At 42.4% G+C, this 18,428-nt stretch overlaps 1 protein-coding gene across 1 annotated transcript in view; it reads right to left on the bottom strand.

Moving 5' to 3' along the window:
• The window catches only part of LOC139209552 (C-myc promoter-binding protein-like), a 64,863-nt gene extending 48,062 nt beyond the window's left edge, over positions 1-16,801 (bottom strand). The window contains exons 1-3 of the mRNA XM_070839346.1: positions 16,491-16,801; positions 5,469-5,715; positions 915-984 (exon numbers count right to left, since the gene is read on the bottom strand). Coding sequence (XP_070695447.1) covers positions 915-984; positions 5,469-5,715; positions 16,491-16,801 — 628 coding nt within the window. The remainder of the gene's footprint in view (positions 1-914; positions 985-5,468; positions 5,716-16,490) is intronic.
• Positions 16,802-18,428: the final 1,627 nt, after the last annotated feature.

Here is an 18,428-nt window from a genome sequence, read left to right as displayed (position 1 = left end):
TGAAAAAAAGGCTACTTTAATGCACATTTTAATATCTCACTCCACAGTGAAAACCATGAATCCACCAAGAAAACAAAAACGTGCTCAGCTCTGGCTCAAACTGTCGGGTTCGTCTATAAATACAGTCAGATGTTGCAAAACACATCAGTTTCCCAAAACTCAAAGCTCGATGCGTGCTAGATGTTTCCTGCTCTGAAATGTTGAAAATGAACTTCATTTCTGCGAGCTGACTCATCCAAAGCGTTAGTGAGAAACAGATAGGATCGCTCCATTCACAGTCTGCTGCATATTCAAGACATGAACAACAAAACATCGGCCAGCCAATCTGAGGCCGAGCCAAACACAGCAGCACTGAGCCAACAGCGTTATCAGATAATGACAATCTTCTGTCAGTGCACTGAGAAGTCAGATGGATTCAATGTGAATAAGTATTTTATATAGTCATATTACTATTAAATATAAGGCGACCATTTACGTCCTGTATAGGAATATTGGCGTGCAGCGGCTTATCGCTCTAATTCTGAGACAACAACATGCTTCAACAAGCCTGAAGTTCTGAGCACAGCTGCAGCACAATATCCTCATGCAGCCGGTTTCCCCTGCAGCAGGCCCTGCTCTCTAGAGACCCGTCTACAACAACACACAGTTGTAAAATGCAATAAATATTCAGCACTTCAACGTCAACTTAATCTTTAGCCCAACTTGTCCAACGTCTTGCTCATACAGCAACAAATAACTTTCCAAAGAAATTTGAAAAAAAAAAACATCTTAATTCTTTGACTGAGAAGCCGAAGGAGAGAAAGTATCTGCACACAACATGGTTAGCTGATATAAAATATCACCAGGAACAGGAGGTAAACACAGAAGTATTTGGCTGTGCGAGCACTGGTAGTTATGGGATTAGGAAGGCTTACCTGCTTTGTACGCTATTGTGTTGGTTTTGGCCACAGACTTCTTATAACACAGGTAGACGGAGGAGCCCCACTGAAAAGAGACCGAAACAGGAAAGTTAGCATGTTGTCCATTATTAGTGAAACAAGCCACCAATGAGCCAATCAGGAAGAGAGGCCATTATCCTAAATCCTTTATTAACTATGACTCACTTTGATGAAACTCTGCACAACACAGCTCAGTGTTTTTAAAGGACCATTGAAGTCCTTCTGCATGTTTTAACCCATTACAACTTCAAGGATAACTCCAGTATATTTAAACCTATTTTGGGCTTTATTTAGACTATGTTTTGGCTTAAAAATGAATAGTTAGTACAGTAACTTTTGGAATTGCTCCAGTAGATTGCGTGTCTGACAGCCTTGAGGGTAAAACCCAACAGGAGCACCACAGCACGTCCCAGAAGCGGCTCGGCGCTCTGCTCCACTAAAGATTCGTGCCAGTTCTATTTTCGACGCTCGCCACGGCCCAACAGCATCGACCAGCGCAGAGCGGGAAGTCAGACAAACAAATGGCAAAGAGAACCAGAGACAGAGACAGAGTCAAGGCAAAGAAACAGTTTTCAAAATAAAAGCCACCCCCCTGCAGACTTTCAACCGTATATTCCACCACCACATCAATATTATCGGTGGCACCAGGCCACACATTAACTGGTCAGAGGGTTTTTAATACCATGTTCGACAAGAGGTTCGTCTTGGATGTGGACAAAACTATTTCACTTTCACAGAGCAGTAAATACACATTAGAAACACATTTAAAACAAACAAAATATGAAACGTAGCTTGTTTGGACACGTTAGAAGCACGAAAATCAGAGGAAAATGACCAAATCAACAAAATCTGAGCAAGTTAACTAATCAGCCTGGCAAAACGCTTCTGAAATGCTCCCAGTGGGTTTTACAACCGCGCTGAGGACGGAGCAAAACCGGACCACAGACGGAAAGCGACACAGACGCCCCGTCGTTACAGAGAGGATCCCAGAGAGAGAGATGGACCTGTAAGACCCTTTTTGTTTAACCAGAAACAGCTGCTGTATCGCACAATTCAAACCTACCAGTGACCATAACAGTGATTATAGCTGGCACAACATGACTCTATCAATTAGTTTGTCTGTTATTGTGTGAACGCTTTATAACACCAAAGTCACACAATAACACATACTAACTAAACTGAACACTAGAAAATACCATGTAGAATTACTGTTTTTGTCAATGGAGTCTGGTGGCTTAGAACAGAGTGATATAACAGCTGTTTGTGGTTAAACAAAAAGGATGTTAAAGGTCTCTCTCGGTAGGGATCCTTTCAAAAATGTTGCCAGACACTTAGAATAACAGTCTGAGCCTGTCAGTGGCAAAAACAGCACCCTTAGTGGACGTGCTTTAATCGTGTGCAGTTAGCCCAAAGGACTACATTCAACCATTAGCATGCAAAGAAAAGCAATGATGCATCTGATAAACACGTCTTGTTTGTGACATTAAGTCACTGTGAGGGGAAGACGGTCTGCGGCACAGCGAGAAGCTGGTTATGAAATATGCGTCCAGAGCTGTGCTGAAATATTAAAAAATCATCTTTGTAGCTCCTGCATTAGTCAGATTGAAAAATTAGTGTAGTTAAATCCCAAATTAAATGTTAGAGCATCAACTTCCCCTTCATGCACTACAAGTCTCTGTAGATTTATACACTAACTCTAAACACTTCCAGGTAGGGCAGCACAATTAATCAAATATTAATCCCGATGATGATTTTGGTCTCCCACAATTGAATAAACATTAGTGACCGGATACTCGTTTTTCAAATGCGTGCTCTGCTCTTAGAAAACTCTGCTGCACATGCCCATAGTTGGAGAGCTGTCATGCCACTGTGCCTGCGCAAAAATGACCTGGTTGTCGAGAGTAGAAGAGTAGCAGACGTCAGAGAGCAGACGGGCAAAGCAAAACATCAAATGTCTGCAACAGGGGGCAAAGAGCGAGTTCCTCAAAACACATCATCATCCGTTGATTGAAAGCCTTTCAGATTTATGACAAGTGATGTTAAGCCGAGAGACGAGCGTCTGCGCCGCAAAGCAATACGACTTCACCTACAAACAAAAAGACAAATGTGTGAAGGCCAGAATAGTAACTTTGATAATGGTACCTCACGTAATTCCCGTCCTTGTCCAGCATCAATGCAGACATCCATAACAACATAACTGTTATTTAATTAACTGCGTCTACAACTTTATTCATATTCTGCTTCTAGTAGATACAGTGGGGATGAGGGCCGGCCTTATTTTGATGCATATTTTGATTTGTACATTAGCAGCAATCAATCAAGCTTCATTTATTCTTCAATTCATAACAGCGTTATCTCAAGACGCTTTCCATAAAGAGCAGCTCAGACCAAACTCTTTAATTAAGAGAGAGGCCCAACGATTCAGGAATTAAAAATTAAGGATTCAAGAATCCCCACATGAGCAAGCATCAGATATTATATTAGGAAACAGTGGCAGGAAAAACTCCCCTTTAACGGGAAGAAACCAGCAACCAGCAATGAAGCATAACAGGAAGTTCAAATACTTCTGTGTATTTAAATGTGTTTAATAAAAACTGAAAAAATCCCTAAAATCAATGAATAATTGTGATCTCAATAGTGATCAAGATAATCATGATATCATCATGCAGTCATAGGTCATGTCACTATTGCTCACATAGATTCTCTTAGTGTGTGTGTGTGGGGGAGAGAGGGAGAGACATGCAGAGAGTATGGCAGGGACGTGGATAGCATAAGATCCTTCTCTACAGCACAAACACTGGGTGAGGAGAAAACCACACTCAGGAGGAGAGGCCGTAAAGCTCAAAGGACCCAGCTTCCCTCTTCGAAAAGAAACAAGGTTGGAGCAGTACAAACACGCGTGGCAATAATAAACTTCCTGAGGCGATGAGAGAGGGTTTTAGAGAGTTTCCCATAATTTGATGCACTAGCCTGCAATTAAGCGCCATGCGCCTCGGGGCTGGATTCACTCCTAAGTGCTGAAAAAACACAATTCACTCAGAAAAAAAAGAATAAACAGGTGCGTAGAGGTGTATTTCTCATCTGTCTGTCCTCCGTGACTCCACAATATGTTTCAGCACAGTTCATAGCTCTGGGGCTGACATTTGTGCCAACACAACTCTGTCGCTTTAAATTCTTGAACTGAAGAAAGTACAGCAGCTAAGTCTGTCACAGTTTGTCAGGCTTACTCACAGTCAAGGTTTAATGTCTTCTCGCATTGCCAACCGTGTTTCCGAAGCTCATATCACCAATTTAAGTCTCTCCCTTCGAACATGTGAGAGGGATTTGAAGAAAGTGAGGCATGGGAGTGGAGCTGAGGAGTCAAGACGTCTGACTAAAACATATCTTGACATTTTGAATTTCAGGCAAGGCTCTGACAAAATGAGCAATAAAAGTCTGTGGAATTCAAAAAGTCCTGGAGTAAAAAAAAACACACCCACTCTTGGATGGTAGAGAGTTATTCTGTAATGAAGAGTTTGACATTTTCAGAGGGTCCATTCACACTCAACCTGCACTCTCTAGCCCTGTTAGCCATGTTCCTTCATTTCTGAAGAACTCCCTTTAACATCAGAAGGGGACTGAGCAAGGAAGGTTTGGCATATGCAGACACAAACAGAGCTTCTTGATACAAGTGGCCCTAAAGAGTCGACTACTTATTCGATCTAAGGAGCCTGATTCGACTGCAAATCTCAGTCAAATCATCACAGTGGTGTGAGAATGTGGTTATGAAACAAATGGTCACTCCATTGGGGCTGTATGGGAGTGCTACGGGAACATTGCAGGTCTTTGAGTATCCATGTCTGCACCAGATGACGTCCCCAGACAAAGCAGAGCAGGTACTCTGCCTTGAGCCGACCTTTTTACTTTTTTACTTTCGGGGATATTCTGCATCACAGCAACCAGAAAAACACTGTTCCTACAAAAGACTGCACTTTGTCCTGTCAGTTTGTGAACCTCCACTCCACTGGATACTAAGGACAGCACAGTGGCCCGCACCTACACATGCTTCAGGCACCACTGCACGACCTGACCTCCGTCTCTTTCTGCATCCAAAATAGGTTAGCAAGAGATCTGTGGGAGCATTTTAATTGGGTGTTGCAGCTCTTTTGCATGGAAAAAAACACGATTCAGTTTTCAGTCGACAACAGGGAAGCCTTGATGAATCCGATTCAGCCATGAAAATACTTTGTCAGGGAGGACACCCCTATTTGCTAACGAACAAGGTGTTCACACTGCACTTTCCTGATTCCATCCTGCTGCTCTGGGAGTACAAATTGGTCTCTTCATCTCTTCTGCAGCAGATTTCTACTCATATGATTGCTGAATATCTTTGCAACATGGCAGCTCTAGACAGACGCCTTTGCTTTTTGACACTCAGGGACTGACAACAAAATTTGAACGTGACAGAGAAACACTTCACCGAACAAAATGATAAAAGCACATTGTCAGTGTTCTGACATTGTTTTTTCTGAACACCAGAGCGTCTCTCACCATGCTGCTGTTGAGATTCTTCTCCACCTTGCAGAAGGTGTGCGGCGGCGTCTCTCCCTTGCTTGGGATGATGATGCAGATGTCGGTGACGGCCAAGGCGGTGTGCGGCTGGCTCTCGGGCGCCCGGCGGTAGGTGACGTAGATGCGCTGAGAGGAGTTGCCGCTGATGTTGGCCGGGCGACCGGAGGGTGTGGTCTGGATGAGGTGGCAGCCTTGCTTCAGTCGCTCCTTCCACTCGTACAGCACGCTGTGGGGGGAGACAGAGCACGGCAGTCAGCCAAACACAAATCCACGTCAGCGTGTAGCTATTAGAGTGATCAGTGTGTAAAATTAATCAACACAATATGCAGTCATGATCTCACCGGGGCGATTAGGTGGAGCTCCACGTTTAAGTCTAACACTGGGCATTTATCCCAGTTTTTAGTGGCTGAAAGAATGGAGCTGATTAAGCCTAATGTCTGCCTGCATTTCATATTCTGCAAAGCAATATTTTATGCAATTAATGGAAACCATTAAGGGATCTATAAGCCTATAAAGAGGCCGTCAGACATGTACAGATAGAGATGTTTGCTGAAGTTCAAGCTCTGGGACACTTTTACACTCAATGGCCCTGTTAACACTTGGCTTAAAAATGCATCTTGGGTGATCGGTCCACATAGCAGCGGTTTTTATCTGAGCACCAGAGTTTTTGTTTTTAGTTGACCCCGATGAGGTAGTAATAGTCGTATCAATATCCTATCATTCAATTGTGCTGAGTTGCTGTTAGCGAAACTTTTTGACACACCAGTAAACACTGAAGGGAAACTTACAGGTAACTAAAAACTGAAAAACACTCTCGTGCTTCGCCTGCAGTAAGTCATCAGTATGGAAGCATTTTAGCTTCTTTGTGACTCATGATTATGATAACTGCTGGTAAAAGAATGACAGTTTGGCAGTTATGTTGCATGCAGATGCCGTATCCCATGACAGGTAACAATAACATGGCAGCTCACATTAACAGACAACACGAAAACATGAGTGAAGCCAAGTGAGGAGCTCCAGCTGCATTCAAACCCAAACTGACAGACTGTGGTGAAGTAATCACGGAGTAAAAAATGATTCCTCCTTCTTCTTTTGTGTGGAAAGCAGTTGAGTGTGTGCACACTGTAGGACGCTGTACTTAGAAGCAGCACATAATATAATAATATATTTCCCTATCCAGTCAATATCCACGGTCCTCTTCTTATCATATGGTGTAGGGACAACTTTTCCGTGTGGGGTGCTGGAGGTCAGGAGATGAGTTTAGACTCACGGTACAAACAAAAGCACTCTCAGAGATCCTTGTAATCCGTTCCTTGATGTACATTTATTTAAAGTTACGTCAACAAATAAACTCTCTGAGGTTGACTTTTCCGTCAAATTAAATTCTCATTACTTAAACAAAAGAACAACTCAAAATTAAGACCTGTGGTCATAAATCTGTTCGTCTTCCTTCCAACACAAAAGAGATCCCCCAGCTGTCTCCTGCCAGCTGATTATAATGCAGGGGGGGGCGGAGGAAGGAGATGACCAGCGCCAGATACGGTAGAATAATTATAGCAATGCAACGTTTCTCTAAATCAAAAGATTCAAATGATCGATCAGAAAATATATCATTAACAGTGCATGCTCCAAATACAACTCAGAAATATAAATACAAATTAATTTCTGCGTTGGCTCCAACACTCCGGCCCCTAATTGTTCTCTGCTTTAGCAAGACAATTACAAAATACATAATTATATGGAGCCAGGATATAACAAATAATTCATACTTTCAATTCATGCATTAAAGTCCATTCAGTATAAATGTCCATGTGGTGTCCATGTTGATATCAAAGTCAGATTGTATGTAGAATGTATGTAATTCATATAATGTGATTGTGGTGTGTGTTCCAGTGTTCATTCTTCTGCTTCTTTCAGCAGACAAAGTTTGTCTATAGGGCGCTGAAGAACATTAGTCTTGGTTTTAATCAGAACACTTCTAACAAGTCCAGTAGAATCTGGGAAGGTTTTGATAACACGGCCCATGATCCACGAGTTTCTTGGTGCTGTGTTGTCCACAATGATGACAATGTCACCTGGATGTAGATTCCGCTTTGCATGCTGCCACTTGCTCCTTTGTTGCATGAGTGGAAGATACTCCCTTGTCCATCTTTTCCAGAAGAGGTCTGTGAGGTACTGTACTTGTCTCCATCTTCTTCTGGAATAGAGGTCTCTTTTTTCAAAAAGTCCTGGTGGCATTATTGCTTGAGCTTTTAACTGAAGTAGATGGTTTGGAGTTAGAGGTTCCAAGTCATTTGGATCACCTGAGATGGTCGTTATGGGTCTATCGTTAAGAATGGCTTCCACTTCACATAATGCAGTTTGCAGTGTCTCGTCATCCAGTGTTTGTTGCTTTAAAACTGCCATCAGAGTCTTTTTGATTTGTCTAATAAGCCTTTCCCAAACTCCACCAAAATGGGCTCCAAAAGGAGGGTTGAATGTCCATTTTACTCCATCGATCAGTAATGTGTCTTGGATTTTCTTATGATTTAGTTCTTTCAGTGCATCCTGTAGTTCCTTTTGTGCTCCTATGAAATTAGTTCCACAGTCTGTCCTGATACTAATTATTGGTCCTCTCCGGCATATCAGTCTGCGAATGGCATTTATGCATGAGTCTGTGGTTAGGGAGTTTGCCATCTCCAGGTGGACAGCGTGGCTCACAAGACAGGTAAATATTACTCCCCATCGCTTTACTTGAGCTCGACCTCTCTTGACTTCTATAGGTCCAAAGTAGTCAATACCTACATGACTGAAGGGTGGTAGATCTGGATACACACGGTCCTCGGGAAGATCAGCCATTTTCTGTTCACCTGGCTTTGCCTGTATCCGTCTACAGAAGACACAATTTTTGATGATCTTCCTGGATAAGGAGTTTGCGTGAGGAAGCCAAAATCTCTGTCTTAATCTTGAGAGCATATAACTCCTTCCTGAATGTCCCACTTGATGATGGATGTGTTGCAGGATCAGGTTTGACACATGTGAGGTTTTAGGGAGAATGATGGGATTTTTCTGATGCACCGGCATTGCTGCCTTGTTTATTCGACCTCCTACTCTCAGGATGTTTTGATCGATAACAGGGTCCAATTTGTAAATGGAGCTTTTCATACTAATCCGTTTCCCATTCTCAAGTTGAAGTAGTTCTGGACCAAAGTAGCGGGATTGCTCAAAGCGAATAATAGATTTCTCTGCAGTGTTCATATCCTCTACTGATAGAGTCTGTGTTCCATCATTGTTTTCGAGTTGCCTTGTCTTTTCCGTCAGAGATTTGCTCGATCCTTGATCCTTCGAAGCACGGGTCCCTTTTAAGCTCAACAGTTGAAGATTTTGTCTTACCTTCAATATCCAGGCTACAGCTCTCTGAAGTCTGGTCCATGAGGAGTAATACTCGATTAACCTACAGGTAGGATTCATGCTCTCAGTTCCAACACTGTTTACTGTGATATTTCTTTTAACTTCAGGATCTTCAGGCAGAATTTCTCCTAGACTCTGTGAAGGGTTTGGCCATGTATGTTTGTGTTCTTGCAGGAATTCAGGCCCTCTTAGCCATTTTGACTGAAAGAATGACTCCACGTGCAGCCCACGAGATGCATCGTCAGCAGGATTATGGTTTGAGTTCACATGTCTCCATTGTCTAGGGTGGGAGAGATCATGGATCACAGCAAGCCTGTTTGATACAAATGTATGGAATCTCCTTGTCTGGTTATGAATGTACTTCAGTACCGTTGAACTGTCTGTCCAGAAAGTTGAATCTTGAAGTGAGAAGTGCAGTTCCTTCTTCAACATTCGATCTATTTTTACAGCAAGTGTAGCTGCTGTGAGCTCCAGTCGTGGAATTGTAATCTGTTTGAGTGGGGCTACTCTAGATTTCCCAAACACAAAGGCAACATGGATATTTTCATGGTGATTTGTGAATCTAATGTAGCTTGCTGTCCCATAACCAGATTCACTTGCATCGCAGAAGTGGTGGAGTTCAGCTTTCTTCACTGGGTCAAAGTTTTTAGGTTTCATGCACCTTTCCACTTGAAATCTATTCAACTGGCTTAATTCTCCAACCCATCTCTGCCAGTATTTTGCATGATTTTCAGGTATCATTTGATCCCATCCGCATTTTGAAATGCAGAGCTCTTGGAGGATCTGTTTAGCTTTAAGGATGAAAGGGGAAAGAAAGCCAAGTGGATCGTAAATTGAACTTACTGTGGACAGGATGCTTCTCCTTGTGGCTGGTCGCTTTTTCACAGCCACTTTGAAGGTGAATGTGTCACAGTTAATGTTCCACTGGATCCCGAGTGCCCTCTCAACCGGTGTCTGCTCTCTATTTTCTTTGTCCAGATCCAGTTCTTTAACCAGCTCGGCTCTGTGATGCGGAGAAATGGATGTCAGGACTTCCAGCTCATTACTGACCCATTTCGTCAATGTGAAGCCTCCCTGGCTGCAGGCGTCACCCAAGTCCTTTGTGAGCTTAATGGCTTGGGCTACTGTTGCCATAGACTTGAGGCAATCATCAACATAAAAGTTGGTTTTAATAGTCTTGATCACCTCCTCACTGTATTTATCTTTGTTGTCATCTGCTGTATGACGTAGAGCAAAGTTTGCAATGCTTGGAGAAGACACAGCACCAAAAAGATGGACTTTCATCCTATAGACCTGAAGTTCGTTGCTCACATCTCCCTCTGGCCACCATAGAAATCTGAGAAAGTCACTGTGATTTTCATCAACCTGCACCTGGTAAAACATTGCCTCGATGTCTGCCATGACAGCAATGTGTTCCTGGCGAAACCTTAGAAGGACTCCAATAAGTGTATTTGTCAGGTCTGGTCCTTGGAGAAGTTCTTTGTTTAAGGATGTTGCTCTGTAGGATGCAGTACAGTCAAACACCACTCTAAGCTTGAGCTTTCGCTTGTGGTAAACACCATGGTGTGGAATATACCAAACCTGTCCATCTCTTCGGTTAAGCTGATCTGGCTGTACCTTCTCTGCATAGCCTTTCTTTAATATGTCTTCCATGAACGCTTTATACTCTCCAGCATACTTTGAATCCTTGTTGAACCTTTTTTTGAGCGTCACTGTGCGTCCTAAGGCCATTTCATAATTATCAGGCATAACCTTGTTTTTATCTCGAAAGGGCAAAGGTAGGTGGTAGTGACCATCTTTCAAAGTTATTGAGTTTGAAGCAATATCCATGAACTTCTTATCCTCAATTGACATCTCTCTTTTCTCTTCATATCCATTTTCAGAGAAATCCTGGTTATATTGTCTGATGAGGAGATCCTTCAGCTCAACAACAGAAATGCGGTTTGATGACACTGCCATGAGTCCTGACTGTGTTGCAGATGCACCGGAGTTAAGCGGTCCATTTATTACCCATCCCAGCCGTGTCTCAACCGCATATGGTCCATTGTTCTGGCTATTAATTATACGCCAAGGTTCCAATGCCTTTGGAACATTAGTTCCAATGAGAAGTTCAATGTCTGCATCAATTTCATTTATCTGGATCCCACTGAGATATGGCCAGTTTCTCAAACCATCCTTGGTTATTATGTTTTCTTTGGATGCAGGTATGTGGCTCTGGGTGAAAACCTTTGGCAGTTCCAAGAATGTCCTGCCTTCCACATGCCCAACTTCCAGTCCTGTGACTTCAAAAGTCCTTATGGGTTTCTCTTGCCCCATTGTCCTTAGAAGAATCTGTGTTTTGCGTCCTGAAGCATTCAGTCTGTTCATAAGATTTTCTGTGCAGAATGTTGCAGTGCTGCCTGGATCCAGGAATGCATAGGTAAGAATTGACTTATTCCCCTTTGCCACCTTGACTTGAACTGGAACTATTGCAAGTGCACAGTCATTACCGGCCCCAGTTGCATCAGAGGCTGAGACAAGAGCAGTGTTGATTGAAGTCTCCTTAGCCTGTGTGGCATTCGGTTGGTCTTCCTGTCTTGAAGTTCTCAGACCTTGAATATGCAGCACAGTTGGATGTCTCATCTGGCAAATCTGACACATTAATCTCCTTTTACAATTTTTACTTAAGTGACCTTTTATTAAGCAACCAAAGCAATATCCATTATTTCTCAAGAACTCAACCCTTTTCTCGCGTGTCTGAGTTTTGAATTGTGAGCAGTCCATCAATCCATGTTTTTCTTGACAGAATCCACATGCAACAACAACAAAACTGGGAGAAGATTGAGGTGATTGTTGATGCTGGAGGAGGGGTTGTTTTGAAGTCCCTTTTGTCTGTTCAGTATTCACTGCCACTGAGGTAGCAAAACTGCTATTTCTGCTTCTTGATGCCTTCGATTCATATCTGCTTTTTGGTAAAACCTTCTTAGCAGTAGCATGGTCTTGAATGTCTCCAAACAATGGGTCCAGGAGGATTTTAGTTTGCTTTTCAATGAATTCCACTAGGTGCTGAAATCTGGCTCTTCTAAGAGTTTTCTGTTGTGTTTCATAGGCTATTGTTCGCCATCTTTCACGAAGCTTGTAGGGTAGTTTGGATACAATTAGCCTTAAATTTGATGGGATATCAAGTTCATCCATATACTCTAAATCCTGCCCTACATTACAGCATCCTCTCAAATACATTGCATAAGCATGTAGTGCTTTCCCATCCTCAGCTTTAATTGCTGTCCAGTTCAAGGCCTTTTCTAAATAAGCTCCTGAAATTTTAATTTCACTCCCGAAATGTTCCTTTAAAAGTCGTCTTGCCTCAGCATAACCTCTCTTTGGATCCATATGCAAACAACTGCGGATCAAGTCTTGTGGTAAACCGGAGGTAAATTGTTCAAGGTAGTAGAGCCTGTCCTGATTATTCTTGGTCTTGTCCTCAATCAAGTGTTCAAATGCATGAATAAAGGACTGATATGTCAGTGGGCTCCCATCAAACACTGCAATCTCCCTTGCAGGAAGTAAAGACAGTTTTTGTTGTGAAATGATAAGTTCAGCAATGTCACTTTGTCTTTGAATAACTCTGTTTATGCTGTCATGAGTAATTTGACCTGTGGTGAGGTTCATGTCCCTTTGGTCATCTTCTTGTGAGTTCCTTTGAGTTATTGTTCTTTGCTCTCCTAAAGGCTGGAGTTTATTTGAGCCACTTAAAACAGTTCTTTGGAGTGGTGTTTTAGGTACAGCACCTAAATGCAAAAACTCCTCATCTGTGCCATCAGTTTCTGTACTTATTTGATGTGCATCGTAATATTTGTTCATAGCATTAGTTTGCTTTTCACAAAGTCCATCCTCCTCTTGCAAGACTTTTATTTTGGCGTTCGATGCTGCCAGTTCTGCATTCAACTCCACTTGTTCCAGTTTGGATTTCAGTTTCATTTGCTCAAATTCCAGGGTGTGTTTGTCCTTTAATGCAGCAGCTTTGGCCAGCAGGGCGGCCTGTTCAGCCTTGGCTTTCTTATACTCTGAGGAGAGTGATGAAGAGGTAGAGGACTTTGATCTACATTTTGTATGTCTTGAGCCATATGACACATTTGAAATGCTGTCCAGTGGTCCAACTGTTCCTTGAGCAACATGTCCCTTTCTCCATGACTCCACCTCTTTCATAAAGTGGTTTATATTGGATATCCTTGGTTCGTACCATTCAGTGTGATCATTTTCCTTCTCCTCCTCAGATAAGAGCATTTGCACAGACATATGAGCATTTTTGAATTCATCCACAACTCCTTTATAGTTTTCAAAACAAATATTAAGTTCATCAAAGTTTTCATCATGCTCCATCAAAGGTTTCATTTCATTCATTTTTCGTGTACATACTGCTAGTCTGACCCTCCGCGCTGCTATGCGCGACTTCAACAGCTCCTCCGCCTCAGCTGCGGTTTCAGGAATGTCACTCATTTTGACAAATCGATCATCAATGTTTATTCATCCAATAGATCCCAACTTTTCAGCATGGCTCGATCCATGCAAATGTATTTTAGAACATGATTTTTGCTCTCAATATGGAGATTATTGTGTTGCAAACATTTTTTTGGCTTTTATTTAAACTTGATGGTCTTTTGTTTGAGAGTCTTTGCTAAAATACCAAAAGTTTTATTACCTATTATAACTTCTTAATGACTGTTGACCCTAAAAACAAGTCAACTTTGTCCCGACAGTCCCTATACAGTATGAGCATGTTGTTTCATGTACAGTATACTGTCAGTCAAAACATATTAGTCTAGTACAATCAAGCACAAGAGGACACTCGTGCAAACCACTTAGAGGACAAGTACTCAGTAAGTAAGAGTAGCAGTTATTTTAAACATCCCTCTTTGTGCTTCCATTATGCACTTATCCTCCATTACTGTTTCAAGTGGAACTTAACGGGCATTTTGTGGCACTATCTAACAGCTGAAAAGTGAACAGAAAAGTGGTCAGCTGTGGGATTTTTTTTATTCTGTCTGTTTTTCTTTCCATGTAGTTACTCATTGCTGTGGTGACTCTGCTCTGATCGCAGCAAGGCCGAACTCAGTGTGCACATCTTTCTCTGCTGAATTTTGTTGATGCCTTCCACGCTATTGACATTCTTCCTTTAGCACAGCCGCCTGTTCTACAGCATTTTAAACTCGCCTTTGTGTTTGCTAAGTTAGACCTTGAGCACTTCTACAAACAGGTAGAGTTATGTGAGGAGGTCAGAGTTGTGCACACTATTTCCTAACGGATCTAGTCTTTATTTTAGGTGAGGGGGTCCACATCTGCTTTAAAGCAACATAGAAAAACATTAAAAGACTTGTGAAATAAGACATTAATCTTCGGGGAACAAGAGCGGAGGAACTACTTCATACAGAAAATGTTTAGCCTGTCAGCTACGGACTAAAGTGATCACAAGCCAGGATGTGTCAGTGTTTGGGGGAATTACAGTCTCTGCTTAACAATATCCTGGTGGAAACCCTGGAGGTGTAATTGATCCCCATATTCCTCTGTAGTCCACAGCACCGAACAAAGGTCCTCTTCATACTTGACATCTACATCATTTGTAGAAACATAAAAGACGGTGAACCGTTTTGTTTGAGATATTTAATCATTTAAAAAAAATCTACTTGTCTCATCTTCAAACGGCTCCATTGTAGAAGTTTATGTGTCTGTATCGTGTTGAACATTATTATTGTATCTCAGATATAACAATCAAACCCATAACGTTTCTACTCTTATGGAGATGATTTGCAGGGCAGACATGCTGGACATGCACAGTAGGACGCAGCTACTACAGATTATATTCTTATAACATCTTTATTCTGATAGTAAATTAGTTAAAATCGCCTTCTTATCAACTTACGCAGAGAATGTCAGTTGAGTCAGTAAAAGAAAGACTACCTCTGAATGCGGTCTAAGCGATCAGATCTCGATGCATCCTCAATGCATCTTGGGTACATTCACACCTGAACTTAGAGCTGTCTGAACAGATGAACAGGGCCAAAGCTAACTTGATCTTAATAAAATCGCTGGTCATGTATAACACTAATCATTCCCTCTGCAGCCTGAGCAATAGTTCACCATCACTTGGAGCACAGAGCAAAAATTGACATAAATGTGCACATAAACAGACACTCAGCTTCCCATTAGGCCAGCCACTGTCTGGGAAGTGCAGCCCCTCTGGGCTATCAGCACACAAAAGCTGCTGATGCTGTCTGAGCAGAGCCTCTGTGTCAGGGCCTGATAAGCACTGCACTCTGTAGTGTCAGAGGCCGGTACGAGCCTCCTTAGCATTGTCACCACCCGCCTCTGCCAGCCGGAGGTGTGAGAGCACGGAACAAACAGTACTGAATTGCCCCTGTTCAAAAGATGTTGCTGAGGAGGACACCTGTAGCAGTGCTTCACATTATTGTTAGAAAATCACAATGAGGGATGACTGCAAGGCAGACAGAAAGTGGTTACTGTGGAAAGCTGCTGCACTGGAGAAATGTTTTTTTCAAGCAGAGCAGAGCAGAGCACTTTCTAAAGTCAGAGCACTTCACCTTTTCAGAACAGACATGATATGGACCAGGTTATAGGTAAGAGCTTAGAGAGCACAGCTTCATGGTAAGTAGAAAGCTGACATCAGGAACCACAGTGTTTGCTGAAGCAGCAGCTCAACATTACCAGGAATTAGACAAATAAAGGATACAGCAACTTACATTAGTAACATGGTTCTGTGAATTAGGGACAACCCCACCTCTGATCATTACTGTGATTATAGATGGTAAGATTCACAGATTGGCATCAGTGCTCAGGCATAAAAAGGTCATGAACTGACTACCCCCATTAAAAAAAATGTGCATCAGATACAACTAGGATGAACTTGCGACGCATCTTTGTATTGTTAAATCCGATTTATTATCTCCGTCAGGCGTAAAGCTGAAGGGGATCGTGGATGCCTGCCTGTGCCTGCATCTGACATCCATCGGAAAAGTCTGATCTGGTTTCTGCAGACTAATTCCATGTCCGATACCTTAGGATCATCTAGCGTTAGGCATGATAGGAGATGAATAAATCCCTGTTTCTGTTATCTTCCCAACATGTTGGCAGTAGGGGAGACCGAGGTTGGTTGGAACATTTTGCACTCTCTGTCGTGTTTCTCTTAGTTACAGGTCTCAGCTATAAATGACCATGTTTTAATGTACACAAATATTTCTAATATTAGGTCATTTTGCCATATTGTGCACTGCCAATAATAGTTTACCTTTTCTACATTTAATTTTGCATCCTTTTTACAATTTTTGCACTTCAAAGGACTTGTGAATAGGCCTATTTGTAACAGGGCCAAGTGATTTTTAGAGGTCAAAAAATTTAGAAATTTCCAATTTTTAGTTAAAAAAATAAGAAATGACATCGGACTCTCTGTGCCAGCAGATTTCAGGGCGTTGCAGACCAGCATATTGTAAGAAGTTGTAAGTTTCAACTCATCTCGTTGCTAATCGTTGATCTAAACTGGCTTTGTAATAATGTGAATGTAATAATTTGTGTTTCCTTGTTTGACCACGCCTCAGAAACAAAGACTCCTTCAGCACTTACCCCAGGTCAGTGAGCGGCGGCTTGTCGCGACCTCGCCTGTAGCAAAGGAAGATCTGGGGCGCCATGAGGCCGCCATTGTTAAGATCAGCCGAATGGCCGGTTGGTGTTTCCTCTATGCAAGTGAACCCCGGCGGCACCTCCTCGCCCATCGAGCGGACCACCACCGCCACGTCGGTAATGGGCGCCTTGGGCTTTGCCGTCTTGTGGCAGACATCATCAAAGTGGATCTCCTGGTCCAACGGCTTGGACGGATCCGTCAGACCGGCCACCACAAAGTAGTCGGCTACACGAGGGCCTTTGTCCTCCATCATCTCCCATCCCCGCCAACTGCCTGCACAGTCACAGAGGGAGAGAGACATAGATACACACAGGGAATGAGAGAGGGAGAGAGAGGGGAGATTGATTTTCATGGTGGTAGCAGGTACAGACGGTTCTTGTGTCCTTGCTATGGCAGTAAAATAAAAATCAGACAGTCATAAATCTTACTGAGGGGAGGCCAGTGGAAGGGCAAATGAAAAGAGAGGAGGAGGACAGAGGCTACGATTAGGTACCAGGCAGCCATTTACAGTTTAGGTAGTTATCTGACAGTCCGGATCGACTTTGGCTCACATGACCAGCTAAAGGTTCAGCATCCTGGCTCAAGGACGCTTCGACAAAACACATGGCTTCAAAGAGGACAGAACAATGCCGGCGTCAAGGGTTTTGAACTTTTCTTTAATTCTGAAAACTGAACCAGCACAGTTAAAAGCCTCGCTGGCTGCACAGACCTGAGTGTGCATTTTAAAAAGGGAGCACTGAGGTGTTTCTTAACACTTGACATTCTGCCTCAATTACAGGCCAGTTCCACATAAAAACCCCTGCTGATTAGAAGCCTTCTGATACCATGGAGCCTATTAAGTAGGGTGGTAAAAGCCAAATAGTAGTTTCCTAATCTATCCTAAGAAGGGCACGTCCTGACCATACATCATCATCATCATCATCTACACTTACTGAAGGAGCACACACTGAATGGTATTAACAACAAAAGGTGGATAAACAAGTTTCTAAAGCCGAAACGCCCGGGATATCACCTTCAACTAGAAAAGAATGAAAGTAACCCTCAAATAAGGTTCTTTTGAGTGAATGAATGTTGTCTTTTTTTGCGAGGACAGTCTGAATTATCACAAAAAATCCCCTCTGAAAGCAACACTGACAGAGTTACAGCTGTGACCGTTTCAGTAGGGTGAATCTCTCATCAACAGGAGTGCATTTTCTGTTTCAGAAACAAAGGGAGACTCGACAAACACTTTCACCTCCCGCAGGGGACGGCCAAGTTCAGCGTTACGTTGATCCAGCTCTGCAACTGGCCGCTGATTGTTTGCTGCGTCGTGATCAAAGTGGCGTTTCAAGGAAAAAGTTGAGCACTGACAAGACCGCTGAGGTCTACCAAAACATTTGGGGCCAAAGACAAAACTGAGAGCAAAATGAATGATGTGAGGGGAAACCATCTAGAAAGAGCAGCTGTGGGAGGCATTGCCAAAAATGTTCTATTAAATTTGTTTTCCTGTCTTCTTTTAAAGGGTACTTTTTGCCTCGTTCATTATCATAACTCTCAATTTCCACCACTAAATCTTATAAAAGTTATAATTTACTATATGTCACATAAAAACACCAGACTTTTGTACTGCTTCAGGAAGTCTGACTGATTAAAGAGATGCTAATACCTTCTCCCCAAGAACACAATGATGAAGAATAAATCAGGTCCCACGATAACCTATAATAACCCACAGTAATATATATATCTATACGTGACAAAGAAAAACTGTGAACAGGATGAAATGTAAAAATTGTTCTTCTTAATATAGCCATTTTAACTAAATTATTTTTCATTCTTCAGACATTATTGCCTTGAGCCCTAACACTGGTGGGACAGCATGTAGCTAAAGAGAGCTTTCATAA

The sequence above is a fragment of the Pempheris klunzingeri genome, chromosome 1 (genome assembly GCF_042242105.1).
Source record: "Pempheris klunzingeri isolate RE-2024b chromosome 1, fPemKlu1.hap1, whole genome shotgun sequence".
Classification (NCBI taxonomy): Eukaryota; Metazoa; Chordata; class Actinopteri; order Acropomatiformes; family Pempheridae; genus Pempheris; species Pempheris klunzingeri.
The sequence above is the reverse complement of the archived record's forward strand: the minus strand, read 5'-3'. Positions and strand labels throughout refer to the sequence as shown.